Source organism: Lonchura striata, chromosome 2 (assembly GCF_046129695.1).
Source record: "Lonchura striata isolate bLonStr1 chromosome 2, bLonStr1.mat, whole genome shotgun sequence".
Lineage (NCBI taxonomy): Eukaryota > Metazoa > Chordata > Aves > Passeriformes > Estrildidae > Lonchura > Lonchura striata.
The window spans coordinates 112,998,692-113,020,016 of NC_134604.1; the positions used below are offsets into that span (position 1 = coordinate 112,998,692).

Below are 21,325 nucleotides of genomic sequence, written 5' to 3' on the forward strand. Positions count from 1 at the left end.
CCCAATGATTTCTTTCAACTGGAAGTCAAACACTTTGTCAATACATCCCTTAAACTTTCCAGTGCTTGATTTAGCAGCAGCATCAAATAGCACTTACTGCATGCTACACAGCTTCAATAATTTAACTTACCACTATGTCTTTAATATTTTTAAGCCTTCCATTGCTAAATATTGTTGTATTTTGCTACCAGAAAGAACAAAAATTGCCTATTGATGTGTTATCATTTTTTCCCTCAGCAAAGCTTTGGCTGTCTGTGGTTCAGGCACCTGCCCTGGTAGAGCAGGTGATGTCAATATGACACATCCACACTAGACTGGTTGCTATTCATGCCTCATTTAACTGCCTGGCATAAAACAATTTGCAGTTATCCACCATGCATTCACAAAGTGACTTCCTTCATATTTTCAAGGGAAAGTGAGAGCAGCAATCTTTCATTTTTTGTTGCATAGAGGTTGCTCCTATCCCTTAGCTGGGACAGAAGTTGCCTCTCTTCCGGCACACACCCTGCTCAGACTTTGTAGAAGTTCCTCTTCCCTGTTTTAGTTTGAGAGGTTTTGGTAACAACCAGAAAAATATCTGAAACCAATCCCACAGGCTAAAAGTGCAAAATGTTTTTTTTTTTTTAAGCAGCTGTCTGCATGATTTAGCATCCACAGCCTTTTCCAGGTGTGGAATCCTGTGGCTTGCCTGCAAACCTGCTGCTTTTGTTGTGATTCCGTGGGTTACCCACACTGAACTAGGGATACTCTTCATCCCCGCCAAAAGACTAGTCCATAGAAAAATCCACTGTATTTTTTTTTCCAAGTTCACAAGTCTGATCAATCCTTTTAGGTCAAGCAATCAAGTTCCACCACTAGACAGGCTAACTTTCTACAGCTACTTGAAAAGAGGCTGGAGTGAGTTGGTGTCAGTCTTTTTTCACTGATCACAAGTGACAGGATCAGGGGAAATGGCCTCAATCTGCAGCAGGGGAGGTTTGGGATATTGGGGAAATATTTCCTTGGAAATTGTTGTAAAGCACTTGACCAAACTGACCGGGGAAGTGGAAAAGTCATCATCCCTGGAATTGTTAAAAACACATGGATATGGCACTTGAGAACATATTTTTTTTGGTGAACATGGTGGTGGTGCTGGGCTGATGGTTGGACTTAATCTGAAAGGTCTTTCCCAGCCTTAACTATTCCATGATTCTGTAAAGAAACAAGACTGCAAAAATGTATTTGACTCTTCGTTCCTGCTTCAGCTGAAGCACAGGGAGTGGGGGGAAAAAAAAAGGAATAGGAATTGCACATATAGTGTCATAAATACAGAAAACAATCTCATTCAACCTTACATTTACTCTGGGGTTCAGTCAAAACTTTAATGATAATTGATAGTTTTCTTCACAAGGCAGCGGAGCAATGAAAGTGGCTCTGTAAGAATTCACAGAACCACAGAGTGGTTTGGGTGGGAAAGGACCTCAAAGCCCATCCAGTGCCACCCCTGCCATGGCAGGGACACCTCCCACTGTCCCAGGCTGCTCCAGCCCCAGTGTCCAACCTGGCCCTGGGCACTGCCAGGGATCCAGGGGCAGACACAGCTGCTCTGGGCACCTGTGACAGGGCCTGCCCACCCTCCTGAAGGAATATTTTTTTATGATATCTAAACCTCCTCCTTTTTAGCAATGATATCTCTTTTCATGATGAAAACTGCAAGCCATCATGCCTCTTCTGGGATTTTAACTCGACCCAAGGGCACCCCTTTCTTTTCCCTTTTCTCTTGTCCTCAGTAAAGAGCACAACCATTCCACACCAGTAACATTCTTGTGCCACTCAAAATCTTTTCATGCTTTCATGATTTCTCCCAAAGCATCCACTTAAAATAGGGTTTGTAATTCTATATGCTTGCTGGAGCATGTCACACAGTGAACTATGACAAAGTAAAAAAGTTTTTATCCTCATGCAGAGACCAGAAATAGGAATCATCCCATTACCTGCTCAGGAGCTGTTACCATACATCACAATGTAGATGTAGAAGTCCACCCCATCTCACCCCTGAGCTTGTACTATCTCTTAATTCTCTTTCTTATTTTGTCCCACACATAATAAACCCTCCAGAAAATAATCTGCTAGACAGTGCTTCAGAAAAAGAAATGGTTCAAAGAAGTGCTGCTTCTTGTTAGGGATTAGCAGCTAGAAATCATTTGGGTAACAGCTCTTCTTTTTCAAGCTGGTTAATAGATAGGAAAATTAGTTGGCAATTTAAATGCTGCCTCATTTAACACAATGATTCCTAATTACATTATCAGCCCATCTGGCAAGAATTGCTTACAACCATCACACAGAAAAGAAAACACCAGTAACTATATGCTCTGTTTGCCCACAGTTATTACGTGTTATTATTGGCACTGACTGTCAGTCAGGTTATTTCAGTAATTTGTTTTTACAAATTAGCAATGTTACAATATACAGTGGCTTTTTAAGCACAAACATACTGTATGGGTTCTTTTCTTCCCTGTGTTACTTAAGAGTTAGCATTTACAGCCTACTTTCAAGTATCAGAAGGCTAGGCTTTAATATAGATTCTTCATCTATTCCTCTGAAGATACAGAAATAAAAGCAATTTAAAAGACGAATTAAGAGAAATTTTTGGAAGCATTTCTAGATGTAGAAGTCTGCAAAGTCAGACATAAACCTGAAAAGCCTCCACAGTGACAGATTTCTGCTTGCAGAATGATACGTACTTTGTTTAAAGGGTAAGACTGAAAACAAAAATAGGTAAATTTGTTGGACTGGCACACTGCCTATGAAGACTGGGGCAAGGATGGGCTCTCCCATTTCTCACTGCTCACAAGCACAGGAGGAACACCTCACCCCAAAGCCAAATGATCCTCTGCAGCTTGAATGCAATCATATTCAGCTTGGAGGAGGAGGAAGAGGAGGAGAAGGAAGGCAGACCCACATTTTACACCAAGTCCAGGAGGGGTATTTCCAGTGTTGCCCTGAGTGAGGTCACCTCACCAGAGAAAACAGACCTATCTGCTCCTACCTCCAAAAAAACCCCTCCCATGGTCACAACAAGGGTTCACCCATGCAGCCAACATAAGAGAGGCATTGTGAGGAAAGAGAAAAAAAAAAAAAAAAAAAGATTAATTTTCTAATGATGTTTGTTCAGCAGGTGGTGCCCACATTTTGCTGCAGCTCTGAGGATGCAAAGGAAGGTGATTTATCGCTGCACGAAAACGTGGGCAAACCAGAAGGTCAAGTTTATCACCAAAGATAACTCCTGCTTTCACAACAGCAGAAGTCTGCCACAGGAGCTGTGCTGTGTTTGCAGTCTGGGGAGTTAACAGGAGAACCAGAGCCAGCAGCAGACCAAGCTCTCCAGAGAGTGTTTGGCCTTTGCTGCCATTCCCCTCACATTCCCAGGTGGTGCCAGGACCTGGGATTTACATTTCCTACCTTTACATTTACTGTCTTCACATTCACTCTCTTCCCCAGCCACTTAAAACATCCATTCCCACTCTCACACCCTCACTGGGCCCAGCAGAAGACCAAGAGTTTTTCCCCTCAAGCTCTCCATGATCTGCACTGCTAGACTGGAAGGAATATTTCTTTTTTCCTGCCTGAAAAGCAATAATCTCTCTCTTTGCCAGAAGATTACAAAGTACTATCTGGATTAGCCAATCTATCCGTGTTTAAGAGCACTGCATGCTTCTGTGGTGGAGATTTGTATAAAAAACTCAAATGCTAAAATGACAGATTGCTTTGAAGTATAAACTTGCTAAACTAAATTGTGAGTTGAAATATGAGCATCTGACTGTGGGACTGATGAATAGTAATTTTGAAGAAAAATATTACAGGAAGTGCTTTATATATATTATCATTTTGACAATAAGGGAAGGCTATTATGGTTTAAAGACAAAAAAAATAGTCAGCCAATCAATCCTGGTAACAAAACAAAATATCTATTCTTCATTTCTACGCTCTCCTTCCTGCCAATGCCCTCGGTTCCCTAAACATTAGCATTCTCTCTGCACATGCCATCTCATGTGCTATCTTATTTTTCAGGCTGAAATTTATTTGCTGTGTCTAGATTTATCATACAACACATCCATCCTATTCATGCTATATGAACATGCTTTGCTGTTGAACATGAGCCATTACTTGCTTATCTTAGAGCTGCGTGAATCGTAGCAATTTTGTCTCATTGCCTTTTCTGAAAAGATTAACCTTTTTTCCCTCTTTTTTATTCCCCCCACCCAGATATGAGTCTCTCTCCCACCTCACACCCTGTAGCAGACAAAACCAGGTGTGTGAAGCAATCCTGTAGTTCACATAAACCAGCTACAGCTGGAGTCATGTGTTGCTTATAGCACTGGGTTTTAAGGAAAATCTGGACTAATTACAGAGTAATAACAATATAGAGATGTAGAAAAAAAATTACCTGTAAAATAAGTGTTGACAAGCTTTAAATGGCTTGAGAAGAAGAAGGAAAAGTGTGACAGTCTTTTAACAGATGTAGGGGTGCCATAGACACCCACAGGGAGCCAAACCTTTCAGAAGGGAGCCAAACCTGCATGAAAGCCAAGAGGTGCCTTCATCAGCCTTCCCCAGGGTAGGCACCAACCCTTAAGCACAAGGAGAGTTAGTGCTTACAGAGAGCAGCAGAAATCCTCCTGAATTTCAGTGAGGAAAATCTGTAGATTTGCTGTACTTATACCACACACGTTCTTGAATGGAAAGATAATGAGTGCCTAGACAAATGGAGGATTAACAAAACCCCCACAAACACTCTGAAATTCAGGAACAAATGCATGAGACATCGGCTATTTGCGTTTAAGTGCACACAAAGCTCTTGTTAAATCCAAAAGCCTGTTTCCACCTGTTAGGAGGTGTAAAGGAAAGAAATTAATCAATTTCCTGGTAATTACAGCACAGCACTGACGAGACAGGGAGGCTGTAAGCCAAATGCCACCGGGAGCAGCTCTCACATTTAACTGCAAGCCTCGAGAGGAATCCCAGTGCCCACGCAGCCTTGGTTTAGAGACAGGCTAAGCCTAAGCCCTGTGTTCTAAATTAGCAAGAGTCTCATCCAGAGCTCACCCCTCCCTCCCTGGAGAACAGGGGGACTTAAGATGCTGGAGACACCGCTACTAATTCAATAATTCCAAAGCTAAAAAGAGCTTAACTCTTGGAGATGTGCTTGTGAGTGGCATCACCCATTTCACAGGCTCTTCTCTGCCGGAGCTCACCCTAGGTCAGGGGTGGCTCCGTGTGGTGGAAAAATCTCTCCTCCAGCCCGTGCTTTCAAAAAAAGGCTCAGTATTCTTCTGTGGTCCAGTCTCAAGGCAGTTTATTGCAAGTTATCTAAAAGATTTTCTCCTCGGGCTGCTGTGGTTTGCTCACAGCTCAGGCAGAGGCACACACACACCCTGACATCCTCTCTGACCCCGACTGCTTCTTCTCTCCCTGCCCAGGGCTGCTGCTCTCTTTTATATGGTACATTACGTGTGACATGGTTACAGTTTTTCCCAATGCCTATTACCTATATTAAATGGTGCTTTTCTATCTTTTATATGGTACATTACATGTTACATGGTTACAGTTTTCCCCCAATGCCTATTACCTATATTAAATGGTACCTTTCTACTCTAAACCAATCTGTGAGTGCCAACATCACCGAGAACATGGAGGTGAGGAAGGAGAAAGAGGGAGGACAGGACAGGCCCAAATCCCTCCATCTTAAAACCTCTGACCCCCATGTACAAAACCAAAACCCCCCTGTACAGCACTCAAAAATTCTTCCCTCTACTTTGTAACTACTTCTACTCTAATATCTAAACTTTTGTGACTTCTTGTTCTTCCTGCAAGGTTGGTAAATCATTCCATGGTTCAAACCCAAAATCCCAGCTGTTTCCAGCTGCCTGCCAGGGTCTCAAATGCTTCTGACCAGGGCCTGGAACCTCCAAAAATGTCTGAGGGACATTTTGAGCTCCCACACTTCTCAGCATAAAACTCTTTCTCACTTGAAACCACAGAGTGTCACCACCCCAGGGCGGAGCTACTTTTGAGCTCTTTGGGACATCAGAAGGAGCTGAGGATGCTGCAGGAAGACCTGAACAGGGGGAGAGCTTCCAGCTCCACAGTAATCAGGGCACTGTCTGAGGTGAAATGTCTGCTGTGGCTGTTCTGCTCACCAGCACTACTTAGGGCATGATTTTTCTGAGAAGTATAATCATGTCAAAGAACTTTAGAGGTTGGGCTTTTTAAGGGAGTCACAAAAAAAAAAAAAATAGAAATCATGCTTACTTTACATGCTTACCTTACCTTTCAGAATACAATATTAAGTAGAGCTTTTTGCCTTTTTTTTTTTCTTTGTTGGGTTAAGGAAATGAAATCAGTAAGCCTACATTAATGTATTATACCCAGTGAATGATTACAGTTAGAAGCTGCATTCAGTTCAGAATTTCAATTTTCCGAGGCTTTTGCTCTCCAAAATTAGCTTCCAATTTATTTTGTCAGGTCATTCTTTTCTTTTCCTCTATTGCTCATTAGACTCAGTGAAACTGCTGTCAAATATAATAAAAAAAAAGAAACATTTTTAACTCTTCTTCTCTACCTAGCTTCAAAAATCCTATAGTTAAAAAAAAAAAAAAAAAAAAAAAAAAAAGCTTGTTTTGAAGCTAAATCAACAACCCTCCAACTGCAGTTAGACCAAAACAGTTTTACACATATGTACAGAGCCAAGCCGTGCTAGGCAAACTCAAGAAGGCTTGAAGTGACTAATCTTAAAACCTTCCTCACCCTCTAGGTGAGTCACTGCCCATGTTTACTGTGCCATCTGGAAATAACAAAATTCATCAGGGGAATGAAGCCCATTCCTAATGTTCTTGAGCACAGGCTAGAAGGCATCCCTAGCTTCATGAGCACTGCTCTTTTTTTTGGTAATCTCCCTTCTGCCAAAGACACCACAGCCCCCTTGCCCTTCAGCAGAAGGCAGAAACCCTGCAGGAGAGGTTCAGTCCCACCCCTCTATTCCTACTTTCTTCCAAAGGTCTCCCTCATACCAAAGATTTGAACTTCAAGCTCAAATTTAAATAAGATCCTGGCTTTCAAATTGCATTGGAGATGTGAAACCAAGCCAAAGCTCCTCCTGCAACACTTAAGAAGTGTTTTGGGTTTTTGTTTTGTTTTGTTTTGTTTTGTTTTGTTTTGTTTTTTTTCAGAGATGCTCTTTACAAGAGCATGGGGAATGGCTTTAAACTGAAAGAGAGTAGGGTTAGATGGGGTATTAGGGAAAACTTCCCTGAGAGGGTGGTGAGGCCCTGGCACAGGTTGCCCAGAGAAGTTTTTGGATGCCTCTGGATCCTTGGAAGTGTCCAAGGCCAGGTTGGATGGGGCTTGGAGCAACCTGGGACAGTGGAAGGTGTCCCTGCCATGGCAGGGGCTGGAACAAGATGATCTTGAAGTTCTCTTCTGACCCAAGCCATTTAATAATTCTTTGATTTGCAGGTAGTGAGTAACACTGAGAAAAGGCTACATTTTGGAGGTAAATAGAAAGAAAGAGACTTGCAGGACAGCAGTGAGAAAAATCAGATTTTTCATAAGGCTGCATGTCAGGTCTGATCTCTTACCTTTCCTCCCCGCTTCACCTTGCTCTTGTAGTGACACAATTCTTTCCAGGTTTTTTTTTCCCCTCCGCTCTCAAGATGTTCGTTTTGGAGAGGAGTGTTTGTTAGCAAAGGTTTTTCAAAGCCTGGAGAGCTGTGAGAAGGAGAGGTGAAAGCAGGACACCCCTGACTCATCAAGTCTATCTGTTCTCCCTGGAACGAGCTCTTCCCAGCAGCACTTGTATACCCACTCTGTGGGGCAGCACTCATTACAGCATCCTTCTAGCTGCACTTAATGCCTGCTTTCCGGAATTCCTCCTCCTGGTTTTTTGGTGCTTCTCTTCAAGGACACTGAATGCTTAGAGATGTTTTCCAGCATGTTCTCCTAAAACGCTGTAACAAACCCAAAGTGCAGAAGTTTTCCCTGGGTTTTCTCCGTCTGCCCACCACAACAGTGAAGCAACCAACTTTCCCAAAACATGGAAGTCAATGGATATGTGTCGGAACCCAGGCCTGGTTCAGGGGTTCCATATGGTGGAAGAATCTCTCATCTAACCAATGCTTCCAAAGAAAGGCTCAGTATTCTCCTGTTGTCCAGTCTCAAGGCAGTTTATTGCAAGTTATCTAAAAGATTTTCTTCTGGACCTGCTGTGGTTTGCTCAGCAGCTCAGGCAGAGGCACACACACACCCTGACATCCTCTCTGACTCCCGACTGCTTCTTCTCCCCTGCCCAGGGCTGCTGCTGTCTTTTATATGGGACATTACGTGTTACATGGTTACAGTTTTTCCCCAATGCCTATTACCTATATTAAATGGTGCTTTTCTACTCTAAACCAATCTGTGAGTGCCAACATCACCAAGAACATGGAGGCAAGGAAGGAGAAAGAGGGAGGACAGGACCAGCCAAAAATCCCTCCATCTTAAAACTTCTGACCCCCATGTACAAAACCAAAACCCCCCTGTACAGCACTCAAAAATAATTCCCTTTACTTTGTGACTACTTCTACTATAATATCTAAACTTTTGTGACTTCTTGTTCTTCCTGCAAGGTTGGTAAATCATCCCATGGTTCAAACCCAAAATCACAGCTGTTTCCAGCTGCCTGCCAGGGTCTCAAATGCTTCTGACCTGGGCCTGGAATCTCCAAAAATGTCTGAGGGACATTTTGAGTTCCAACAGATATGATGCCATGGGAACAGCCAGCTTGCTGCTTAAGACAAGTTCAGGGCTCTGAAAGCAGCCTGTCCCTCCTGGAGGCCAGGAAAGTACAGACATTCCCACGTTCACCCAGTGAGATCCCTGGATTGGCCAGGATTGTTGGATATGGTGAGGTAAATAAACAAGCACACACCTTGGAAAGCCAGCTGTGGACTCCCTGTACTTCAAGGCATGACCTCTGCTATAAAAATGCCAGGACTTGTTCTTCAGGCCTGGTTTGCAGCACTGCCAGATTTATTTAACACGAGATCTGGGTTGTGTCAGCCTGAGGAGCTGAAGAGGCTGATCCTACCCTCTTAACTACCTTCAACCACCTCTTCCTCACCTGTCACAGAAGCTCCCACCTCTTTCCTCCCTTTCTGCCCAGCAACAGCCACCATCCCACACTTTCACACACTTGCTGGGCTGGTAGGATGGTAAAGGGACATGACTGCATCTGTCAGTGCAGGCAAAGGAAGGGAAGGAGGGAAAGATCAGCATAAAACCCACAAGTTCATCAAAGTCAGGCACAAAGGCTGGAATTTGGTTATTCTGATCGTGTTTCCTGTCAGAAAAGTTGTGCCACACCTCTGGGGAAAAGGTGTAGGGCCAGGCAGGCAGCTTCCCATTGCTCCATGCCATCTTTGGTGGCCACAGGAATGTGCACAGGGAGTCCCAGGTCTCAGAGCACAAACAAGGTGATGCAACTGCAGTGGTTTTATTTCCCTGGCAATTAATAAAGGGAATGCAACAGACGGAAGGCTTTTGCTCCCCATTGCACCTGACCTATTTAGGATATTGCCAAGCAGAGTTTGATTGTCATCATGGGTGTTCCTCTGAATCATACAAGGGAGTTAAAAGGCACAAAGAGAAATCAGCTTTATGCTCCACATTAGCAGGAAGTACTATTTGATTGGGAGGAAAAAAAGGAAAAAAAACCTGTTAACCGATGATGTGTTTGATTAATTAAAAATAAGAATCATGCTTTTTACTCATATTTGTTTTAATGTTTTTACTTAAAAATTTGTCAGGACAATTTAAAAGGCAGTTTTGATTCTCAAGTGAAATAAGTCATGGTTTTCAAAAAAATTCTCTTTTTTGAAAGCAGCACTGTTCCTCCCCTGCTACTGGAGTAGTTTATTTCTCTCTCTCCTCAAACATTCATACTTTACTCTTTCCCCTGGCTAATGCTGGAGAGGCAGCAGCTCTGGGAAATGAACCAGCTTCGCCCATGGCTCATACATCATTACAATTGTTAACCAAGTTCCACTATAAAAATCTTGATTACACAGGAGAACACAGAGGCATGCAGGAACACAGCTTCATTTCCAGATACCAGATTGAGTTTGTAGGGCAGGAAGTTAAAAGACTTTGTTATGCTCTCGGGTTGATAAAGTCTGCCTGGACATGCCATAGCAGCAGCTCCCTATAACCCATTCCTCCACACAGCAACAATTCCAGTGTTGGAATTAGCTTTCTTCTACTTTGGCCAGAGGTTACATCCCACTGTGTGATGATGGATGTGTGATGGGAGCTGGAATTGGATGGTCTTGAGGATCCTTTTCAACCCAAACCATTCTATTCACACCACTGGAGCTGGTTGTGCTAAGGGCACTGGAGTTGTGGAATTTTGCCCACTGGCAAAGCAAATCCTGTTGTGCACACCTGCCATGGAGAAAAGCTCCCAAACCTGGACAAAAAGCTGCAGCAAGTACCACTGGCATCTGGCCACTTGCCAATGACCAAAGGTCATTCAAGGTAAGCTGAAAGCTCAGCAGAGTGCAAATGAAAGTTAATTTTAGCTAGAACATGTAGCACACACCAGTGTTCATAACCACAACTCCTGAGAAATTTTGTGAACTTTCCCCATCCCCCACATGGTTTATCTTGGTGGTTCTAATGCAAAAACCTGGCACTTTGGAGCGTGTGAAATGTCTGTGTTATTCCCTGAAGGACTTTGATTCTGAGAAGTAATGAGAAGATTATTCTCTGACAGTTAAGCTGCAGCACTGTGACTGCATCAGCTGTTACAGTGCTCCAGCAGCTCCCAGACTTTTGGGAAGCGTGACCACCTTTGAACTCCTTCTGTCTTATTTGCAACCCGAGAGTCGCTGAGAAGAAAAATGAATGAATTAAATAAAAATCACTTTAGTCAGAGAAAAGGTAGGAATGATGAATCATTTTCTGACACGCCTCACACTTCACTCTTTCCTGTAGCAGACATCTACCAGGCAGCACAGTGAATAAAAGCACAACTTTTCCAAACCACGCTTAAGCAGCACAGCAATACTGCCCTGAAGAGCTCAAGATGCTGTAGTGGCTTGAATCATAGAATCATGGAATGGTTTGGGTTGGGAGGGACTTTAAAAATCACCTCATTTCACCCCCTGCCATGGGCAGGGAACCTTCCATTAGACCATGTTTCTAAAAGCCCCATCCAACCTGGCCTTGAAAAGATGCCACAACTGTTAATTTCTTATACTGTAGACACCGACATTCAAGGTTTCTGTATCAACAGGTATCATAATGGAATTCTGGAAGTAAAGTTTCCATTTGCATAAGAAAAAAAAAAAAAGTGAGGAAAAAAACCTCCCTTGAGATTTCACGGTCACAATTTTGAAAACAGATCCAAATCCTGCAGCCAAAACAAAACAGCCCAGTATTTTATTTTCTCTGCCAAAACTATTGCTGCCAATGGCAAATTCTTCAAATTCTTTTCTTCCCAAATGCCACAATAAAATGTTCAAGTTGGCACATGCAGGACCCAAGCTTCCATATGATGACAAAGCAGGTAAGCCTTTTGTTCCTGCAGAAACTCCAAATCCTGATGTTCTCTGGTGTGAAGCTTCTTATGGAAGCAAAGTAGGAAGCAGAAAGAGCCTGGGTGGTGAAAAAATTCTTACATCTGGCCTTGACCTGAGCCTGAGCACTAGGTGGGCTCCCAGGTGCTCTGCTAAGAGCCACTCTCACAGGCAAATCCACTCATAAATATCAAGGAGTTATCTGAGAGATGGATAACAAAAGCATCCAATTATTTTTCCCCTGTCAAATGGCAGGAGCTGGCCTTTAATCCCTCTCTCAAGTGGAAAGGTGACTCTCAGTTCTCGAGTTGTCAGGTTTTTTTCTTTAAATCAAAAATGCCAGTTTTGGAGTTTTGGATCCCTTAGGATGGATCATTCTCTATATTTAGGGAGGAGAAGCTTACCAAGTGTTACTGCAGCATTAATACCTTTCCTCTTTTAAAATAAGACCAGACTAGGATGTGAGACCAGCATTTTCCCTGAACACACGCAATCTAGCTTAATAGCAGTTTTTGCTTGTAAATAGGTACAAAAATAAGCCAACCATAAAGCTAAATAAAATCAACTAATTTTAGTACTTGCAAGCTGAGCAAAGAGGACAAAATTTACAAGTAATTTGTTTTTCACAATATCAAATTATTAGTAAGCAGTGGTGAGGGGAAAAAAGGATTGCAGAGTGCAATTACTGTCTTAACAGATTTCCTTCAAAAGGGCTTAATTATGACACATTAATTGTATTCAGTGAATTGTAATTTTCACTCAAATAAGATCTTTCTCCCCCATCTAGCTTGTTTTCCTCAAATCCCCTCCCCATGACACCCCACAGGTTTCAACTGTTAGAGAAGGACTTTAAAAATACTCTTAGACATAAAAAAGGCAGTGAGAGCAAGAAAAACAGGCAAAATGAAGATTGAGGAAAGAACTCTGAGGGAGGAGTGAGACCAGGGGGAATAAAGGGGCTATTTTATCAACCTTTGGCAAAAGAGGGAGCAAATATCAACTCTGGCCTGATGCTTTCTGAAAGCTCCAGGGCTGACTTTGCTACTCAGATGTGCATGGCCAAAAGTCCATCAGACAACCACACCTGGGGCAAGGCTGCTGAACTGGCTGGGCCTGTGGGCACCAGCAGCTGCTCTCACCCTAAGGGGGAGAAATTTTCAGAGCTCTGTGGTGAGGCTCTGTTCTGGTTTGAAAGCAAAACCAGCGAGAGACTCCAAGTCAGAAATACAATTTATTAGGAAAAGGGAAAAGAAACAAAATACATGTAATAATACAAAAGGAAAACCGCTGACAGAGTCAGAATACAACCAGACATACTTTGGACCACAGTGTTGGTAGCAGTCCAAATTGGAATGGCTGCAGTCCTCCTGGAGTGGCAGATGTGGTTCTGTTGGAGCAGTGATCCTGCAGAATCACAGAATAATGAGGTTGGAAGAGACCTCTAAGATCATCAAGTCCAACCCATGCCCTAACACCACATCTAGACTATAGCACCAAGTGCCATGTCCAGTCTTTTTTTAAACACATCCAGAGATGTGTTCCCACCTCCCTGGGAAGACAATTCCAGTATTTTATTATTCTTTCAGTGAATTTTTTTTTTCCTAATATCCAACCTATACCTTTCCTGACATAGCTTGAGACTGTGTCCTCTTGTTCTGTCAGTGAAGGGTGTAGTCTTCCTCTGAAGGTCCAGTGGAAAATCCCAGCTGTTCCTCCTGGGAACCAGTGGAAAGGCTGAGTCTGGTGTCCCAAAAACCCAGATTATATCCAGGTAGGAATGCTTGTCTCTTCCCTCTGGGCAGAGCATCTCAGAATGGGATGTCACAGTTCTTATCAGTCATACAGTGACATTCACTAGCCCATTATCAACAGATGTCTCTCTGGAGGGAGAATTGGTTGTGGAAGAGATAAGGAAAACTGCCCACTTAACAGAAGACAACTGCCACACAGATGGCAAATGGAATACATCTTGCTTCTCAAACTGGCACAGGCTCTCAGGTGATGCCAGGCTGCTGCATCCCTCGCTGTGCCAAGCAGGAGCCACTGCAGCAAAACCAAGGCTGTGGGATTGGTGCAGATTGGAGCTGTTGCAGCACGTGTCCGGCTGCCTGGGATCTCTGACCTGGCTGGCAGCAGAGCAGAGCCCCAGAGATTGGCTGGCAAAAACACCCCAAGGGATCTGTGGGGTGCACAGGGAAACCCTCTGGTCCCGGGAGCTTGGCGATGCTGTGACGGCGTGGCACAGCAACAAGGAAGGGACAGGTACATATGAAGTGCTAACACTGAAGATATTTATTAAAAAAATAAAAACTATATTTATTAACTAAACGAAATACATTTATATTAAATACATTCTTATTAAATAAATTAAATCCTCACGAACAGGGATTCAAAAGAAAACATAAAGAGTCTGCTTCAGAAGACCCCAAAGTGGGGATGATACACACACATACACATACATATATATATAATATATATACACACACACAATATATATTAGCCAGAAGGCTTCTAGAACACTAGAACATTCTGTGAGAATGAATATATATATATATATATATATATATATATATATATATTCTGTGAGAGACTATATATATAGTCATAGAATGTTCTAAAAGCCTTCCTGCCAATCACGGGCTGTTGATCTGCATGGCCATTCCCAACTGGTCCCAGAGTCCTTTGCTCATCCTTTGCTCCTCACCATAAGCGGTGTGGATGTCATTAATTGTGGCTTCTTATTTCTTGAGGTCAGATATTGTCTGTGGTGTGGCTGTGTGGGCGGTCTCTGGCCCATCTCCTCCAGGGCAAGCTCTCACACTGACCTCCTTCAGGTGCTGCCAGCGGTGGAGGAGCTCCCTGAGTGTTTTGAGCAAGGGAAAAGCACAGTGGGCTGCTCATGCTGAGCTTCTCCTCTCAGCTGGGCTGCTCCCAGCCCAGTGACCGGGTCCTGCCAGCCCAGCTCCTTAACTCCACCATCCAGTCACTGTGGTGGAAGCACGAGCAGAAAGGAAAGTAAGATCTACCTAGTCCTGGGCTGTTTTAAGTGCTTTGAAGGGCACAGAGCTGATGGATACAAATTCAGGTGTAAAAGTGACCTCAGAACATGTTCTGTGTTTGCTTCAACAGCTTGGATCTAGAGCAAACCCAAGCTGGAACACAGCAAAACATAGGCAGGCCTGTCAATAGCAGGAAAAAACATTTCCTTTTTTTAAGGCAGCTGAGAGCTGCCTCCTTTACTTTGAAGATTTGATCTCAAACCCTAATCTATGCTGAAATAGAAGCAACAGGTTCCTTCACTTATTTACACAGTTGTTTGTACAATTAAATCTGTATTTTACAGCCAGTAGGAAAAGGGGGAGAGAGGTCTGTCCGAGTCACACTGGAGAGGCACGTGTGAGAGCCATTGTACCAGCTTCCTTTTTCAAACAGAGCTGTACTTGACAATGACCAGACAACACTTCAGGTCAGACTTGTTTCAGTTACACTGAGTGAGGACATTTCAAAAATTATAATATGTGGAGGCAATGTAATAGCTAAGGTGTCCTCACATACTCAAAGTCATAAGTGCTCTTTAAGAAAATGAAGACCCCTGCAAAGTGTAGCAGCTTTTAAATCTGTCTTGCCAGATGCAATCCCTAGAGTTCACACTCCTCTAGTTAGAGGGGGGGGGGGGGGGGGGGAAAGGAAAAAAAACCACAAGAAAAACCCAAAGAAGAAGAGAACTATTTCTTCCTTAATAATCCAAATGAACCAAACACACGGAAATTGCACACGGGCTTTCTTTCATCCACTGTTTCATTTTCATCTCATTTCTACTCCAAATCCCAACTAATTTACACTTTATTCAGGCAAAACAGTTATTTGCTTGCCCTCTACTTTTCTCTTTCCAGATATAACTGATGCTTTTTCCTTGATAAGAAATGAAATGCAAAGTGGTAAAAAATGTGAACCTGACATCTATTTCCACCACCCCTGCTCCCCACAACAGCTCTTCTGCCCTGACCCACCAGGATCTGAATTCAGGATTGCCTCAGCCAGAGACCCTGGATAATAAAGCTTCCATCACTCCTCTGAAGAGGAGAAAGCTCCTTTAAAGGAGCAGTTCGTGGGGCTCTGATCCCTAACTCTGGGAGAGAAGCACATCCTGAGGAATGACCACAGTGAGCCTCTTCCATTCAGTGAGATCAGCACTCATATTTTGGGTTATTTCTATAGTACAGGCTCTACTACCCCCACACAGCCTCTTTTGCCAGGGCTAATTTTGGATGGAAGAAGGTGCTAGAATGCTAATTTGTAAAGGTAGAGACTTTTTGGTCAACCCAAACCCGGAATATTTGCTTGCTTGTCTTGGGTCAAAAACACATCACAGCCCAGCTGTTCACTGTATTAGTCCTGAATTACAACTGCCAAGTCCATGTCCTTTTCATTTTGCAGGTATTCAACAACAACAACCAAAATTGACTCAAATCACCATTTAAAAACAGGAATATTTTTGCATTTCAATACTATTTCCACTAGACAGATCTGGAAGGATTTTGATGCTGTCACCTCAAAACACTCCAATGCACCATAGAACTTGTCTTTGCTTCTCAGCCTTTTGTTTTTTTCAGCTTTCTTAAAGAACTCAAAAATAAATACAAAAGACTTTAATAATTGCTAAAAAAAAAAAAAAGACAGAAAGATAGACTTGAAATGGAACTTGCCTTCAGATATTTGAAGAAAGAAAGATCAAATTTTAAAACTCCTTGTATCTAGAAAGACAGTGAGCTCCTTTTCAGCAAAATTAAGAAAGCGGAGCTGAGCTTGTTGGGGAATAGTACAGCACCAAAAATCAAATTACAAGAGCAATTGAATCTTTCCTCAGATCTTCATTCCTTTCAACACTCAGGGAATGAGAACTACTACCAATTAAGAAATAATGGCTGCAAGTTCAGAACTTGTTAATGTCTGTTTACATCACCTTCAAAACACAAAGCTATAAATTCTGACTCCACGACACACTAGAGGTATTTAATACATATCCTTCTTTATCATTCCTCTCTTTAATAGCTGGAAGAAATGGAAGGGAAGATAACCTCCCACCAATTATGTGGGAACTGAAGTTTGTGTTTTGCAGCGGGGGCTGTAAGACCCAACATCCACACTGACCTTAAAACTTGGGAGCAAGTTTATAGAAGGGGTTTTTGCTCACCCTGTGCACAGAACAAACTGCCATTAGGATAAACAGCAGATTTAAAAGCCTCTTCATGAACAGAATGAAAAACTGAGACTGAGAGAAAGGAGCTGTGGCACTCAGAGCACAAGCTGGATCCTTTTGTGGTTAATCAGACCCGAGCTCACAGGGGCTGATGCCTGCCCTCTCTTTCACAGAGAAGCTGCAGGAGTAACATTTACCTGTTCTCCATAAAAACACAGCTTGGAAATGCAGTGGGATCAGCAGGACTATCACCACCTTGTACAAGAGGCAAGATGAGGCAGTGGTACTGTCCCTGCAAATGTTTAATGCAGTCCAGATGGACTTCAAGAAAGCTGTGAAAAACATGAGGTTTTTTTAAGAGTTTGACTATTCTTTTGGTCAAAAGCTTGTAGGAGAAACAAAATTAATATGAAGAGGACTGCAGTGAAGACAGCAAAAAAACCTAAATGATCTTGGATTCAATTTCTCACAATTCTTATAATCTCAGGGTAGGCAAAATAATAAAAGGTAGAGCAAAGGAATTCCATCAGATTATTTAAAGAAATAGCTAAGAACACTGCACACAATTCATATTGGGCTCTTGCCACCTCTTATTTAAATCTGGAACTGGAAGAAGTGAACCTATACAGACAGGTATAAAGCCCATAATCCATCAGGATTAGGACACATAATAATACATCCATGAAATAAGGGACAAATACATCACACCCTTCAATATAACAGACCGTTTTCACCTTTCACATAATTCTTAAGTAGGTCTACATGTGAATGAATAAGAATTAGTGGGAGTAATAACACTTGACACCAACCTGGTAGCTGGTCTGGAGATCTGATAGGATTAGGAAGGATACTGTATCATAAAACTGGAAATGATCAGAAACACTTTGGCTGCAAGCACTTTGCAAAACTGGATTGACTGCATTGAAGTTTCCTGTTTTGGAAATAAAATAAATTTTGACTTCACGCAGCAGCTGCTCTATTTTTGTACCATCAGAACAAGTGTTTCAGAGCTGCCATTGTGAATCGCAGTTCTGTGCTGTGTTTATCTGCTATATGACAAATCAGAATTGGAACGAAAGCCAAAAAGTATGCCTTAAATGACCTGAAAAACGAGATTCTGTCATAGTAGCTTCCTTCCAAGAACAGGAATTAAAAAAGGAAAATTTCTAAAAATGCAGCTGAGCAGTAAAGCAAGCCCTGTAGTGCAGAAGCCTTTCACAAATGTTCATTCCCCATTCTGGCTCAGCAGCTTCCAACACTTGACGCACACGCTCCCGAAGTCACTGGGCACCAACTCTACTGTAACCACGACACCAAATCTGCTTTCCCTTCTCACAGCCTGCTGCTCGGTCGTGGTCCAGCACTGTCCTGTGAGTATTTCCCCATCCCCTGTGTGCTCCTGTGCAGAGCAGCAGCTGTGCCATGCACGTTCCTGCTCCGGGAGCGCGGAAGCGCAGCCGCTCCTCGCCGCCAGACCCTCCTTCCTCCTTGGCACAATGTCAGGGCAGCGCTCCTGCTCCCTGGGCTGGCAGTCCTGCGCCTGGCTCGGGCAGGCAGCTGGGAAACCCCAAGTTGGAGGGGCACAAAAGCAAAAGGAAGGTGTCCGAGCATCACTTTGCAGAGCAGCTTTTGACGTGGAGCAAAGTCAGGCTGGGAGGAGCATTTAAATCAGGGAAAGATTTTTCCTTTTCTACACCATCACGCACAGCCCACTCCCAACTCCAGCAACGACTTGCCCAAGGAGTTTAACACAATCCAACGCTTGGCACTATGCAGACACTTGCTTTTAGTAGCAGCATGTGAAGCATTCAAGTACCAACAGCAGCAGCTTTGTAGCTTTATACTACTCGTTGAAAAGCAGAAAAACAGCAAGTACATTTGTGATCTTTAAGTTTTCTGGTTTCCGGCAGGGAATGGGATAACAAATTCATCCTCATCAGAAGTACAGAATAAATTCTAACTGCACTCCACTGAGTCATTACACATCAAGATCTGCTTTGGGAAACAGAAGCATTTATAATCTTACTTACAACCTCAGTGGGTCTACTTGTGAATAAAACCTCACATGTGCTAAACCAGTGGTAGTCTTTAAAATAATTAACTTTGCATAAGTCAGAACTAGTTTGAAGTAGTAAAAGCTTTGCAATCAGATTCAAAGAATGCTTTTTTAATGTGGAAAACATAAAAATCAGAGGCAAGTCTAGCTGAAACCTTCCATTACCTGTAATAAAAGTGATACGAGCTGTTAAGCATAAGTGAAGCCTGTGGGTGTACTGAGGGCAGCACATTTCTCCCTCTTAGGCCTCCAGTCATATTATTAAAGGTCTGTCACATTTTTCCTTCTCCATTTCTTCCCATTTCAGAATGCCCCTAGACATGTAAGGAGATAATATACTGGATAGTCACTTTTCCTACCTGAAGTTATTTTTTTTCATCTAAGACATGCTGAATTGGGTGATTAGTCCAATCAAATCTGGTGCCTTGATTCTGGCAGAAGCCAATATTGAATGTTTGAATGTTCCCTGGAGTTATGAAGCACACAGCACACCACACTAACAGAACTAGTCAAATATGCATCACTCAACACAGAGGAAAAAATATTTAATGGCCTCTGTGGCTACTGGGCCACACCTTGATATGTCAGACCTAGTTATGGGTTAAAAAAAAAAAACCTCTATTTATTGATCATAAAACAATGCCAGCCTTTCTCAATGCATGTATTGATTGCAGTGTGATATCTTGTGATTAGAGAGATGATGTGGCCAATCCTCTTATATTCGAGGGGCAAAAAAAGAAAGAGCTCACAGACATCCAAAAATGCAATGACGGCTGAACGCTCCCCATTGGCTGCACATTCTGGCATTCATCGGCTTTCTATTACGCAGGGGAGTTAAGCAGAAGAATAAAGATTTTTTTTTTTTTCTGTCTACACTGGGAACCTCAGGACCTAAACTCCTGAAGCAAACACAAAGTTCTGAAGGAAAGCCCCGAGGGCTCTCAGGAAATTAATCCCCGCTCAGCTGACTAGTCATCCCACCAGCAGCCCAGCACCGCTCCTCCTGGGATCTCATGACACAGATGAAAGAGCAACTACACGGAAAAAAAAAAAAAAAAAAAAAAAAAAAAAAAAAAAAAACCAACCAAACCAAAAAAACCCCAAAAAACACAAAAAAACCAGAAAACCAACTCGAAACAAACTTCAGCCACACTGGTGGAGGCAGAGAGGGAAGATTCAAGGCAACACGCTTTATCTGAAAACAATATTCAGAACGCACACACGTTCTTTGCCCCGTTAATCAGTAACACATGGGTTCCCGACAGAAGGGCTGGTTGTGCCCAGCCATCACTTAGTTTAGCAGGAAGATGCCGAGTGATTCTCCCGGGAGCACTGGGAAGATCTACCAAAGCGCCCAATCACGATGCAGAGCAGCTTAAAAAAGCAAAGGATAACAAAAAAAGCACCCGCTGTCTCTAAAACACGGTCAGTTCGACTGGCAGAGCAACTCGCTTCGGATCCAGACGCCGTGACACAGCCTAAAAGAAATCCTGGGGACCAGACCCGCAGATTTCCCGAGCAGGGACAGGACGGGGCAGCCGGGGATGCTCCTCTCCTTTCTCTCCTCCCTGCGGGTCCGCGGAAAGTCGCTGCTGCTGCCGCCGCTCCCCCGCGCCGGGCACCGGCCCCATCCCCCGGGAAGGGAGGGCGAGAAAGGGGAAGGGAGGAGGCGCCAGCGCCGAGCACCGGGACAAAGTTGCGTTGGAGCCGCGAGTTGCGGGGCGGCCGAGTCGCTCCCACCCAGGAGAAGTTTGACCCCCTCCTCTCCATCCCTCCCAGCGCCCCCAGCCCGCAGCCCCCGGCCCGCTCCTACCGCTTGCGGCGGGGTCCCGATCAGCATCTCCAGGTAGTAGCCGCGACCGGAGTCTCCCTGGAGGTTCTCCACCATGGCTAAAAAGTTGAGGGTGCCGCCGGGATCCGAGGCCAAGGCCAAGCCGTCCGCAACCCCGGGGGCATCCTGCTGCCGGCTGCCGCTGGCCGGCCGCAGCACCACCGGGGCGGGCGGCGACCCGGCGGGGGCGGCGGGGTGGGACACGCGGAGCGGGAGGGAGAAGAGCGCCCGGCAGAGCCCCGCGGTGCCGGCCAGGAGGAGCAGCAGCAATCCCGGAGCCGCCAGCGGCGTCCCCATCCCGGGGCCGGGAGTCGCTTCCCGAGCGCGGCGGCTCCGGCCGGAGGCAGCGGCCGCCTGGCTGCCAGACTGGAGCAGCCGACGGGGGGAGGAGGAGGAGGAGGAGGAGGAGGAGGAAGAAGAAGGGAGCGGCTTACCCACGCCCCGGCTGCATCTCCCCCTCCCCCGAAGCGAGCTCCTCCTCGCGTTTCTCCCGCACGGGCAGCCGGAGCGCTCGGAGCTCCGGGGGCCGTGCGGGGAAAGTTGCTCCGACCCAGCGCCCACGGGAGAAACTTCCCGGCTCGGCTCGGCCCTGCCCGCAGCCCCGCTAACGCGGAGTGACGGCACGGCGGGGAGAAAAGTTTCCGAAA

At 44.2% G+C, this 21,325-nt stretch overlaps 1 protein-coding gene across 1 annotated transcript in view; it reads right to left on the reverse strand.

Moving 5' to 3' along the window:
- BACE2 (beta-secretase 2) overlaps positions 1-21,002 on the reverse strand; it is a 53,365-nt gene extending 32,363 nt beyond the window's left edge. The window contains exon 1 of the mRNA XM_021540335.2: positions 20,661-21,002. Coding sequence (XP_021396010.2) covers positions 20,661-20,975 — 315 coding nt within the window. The 5' untranslated portion in view covers positions 20,976-21,002. The remainder of the gene's footprint in view (positions 1-20,660) is intronic.
- Between the last annotated feature and the right edge of the window lie 323 nt (positions 21,003-21,325).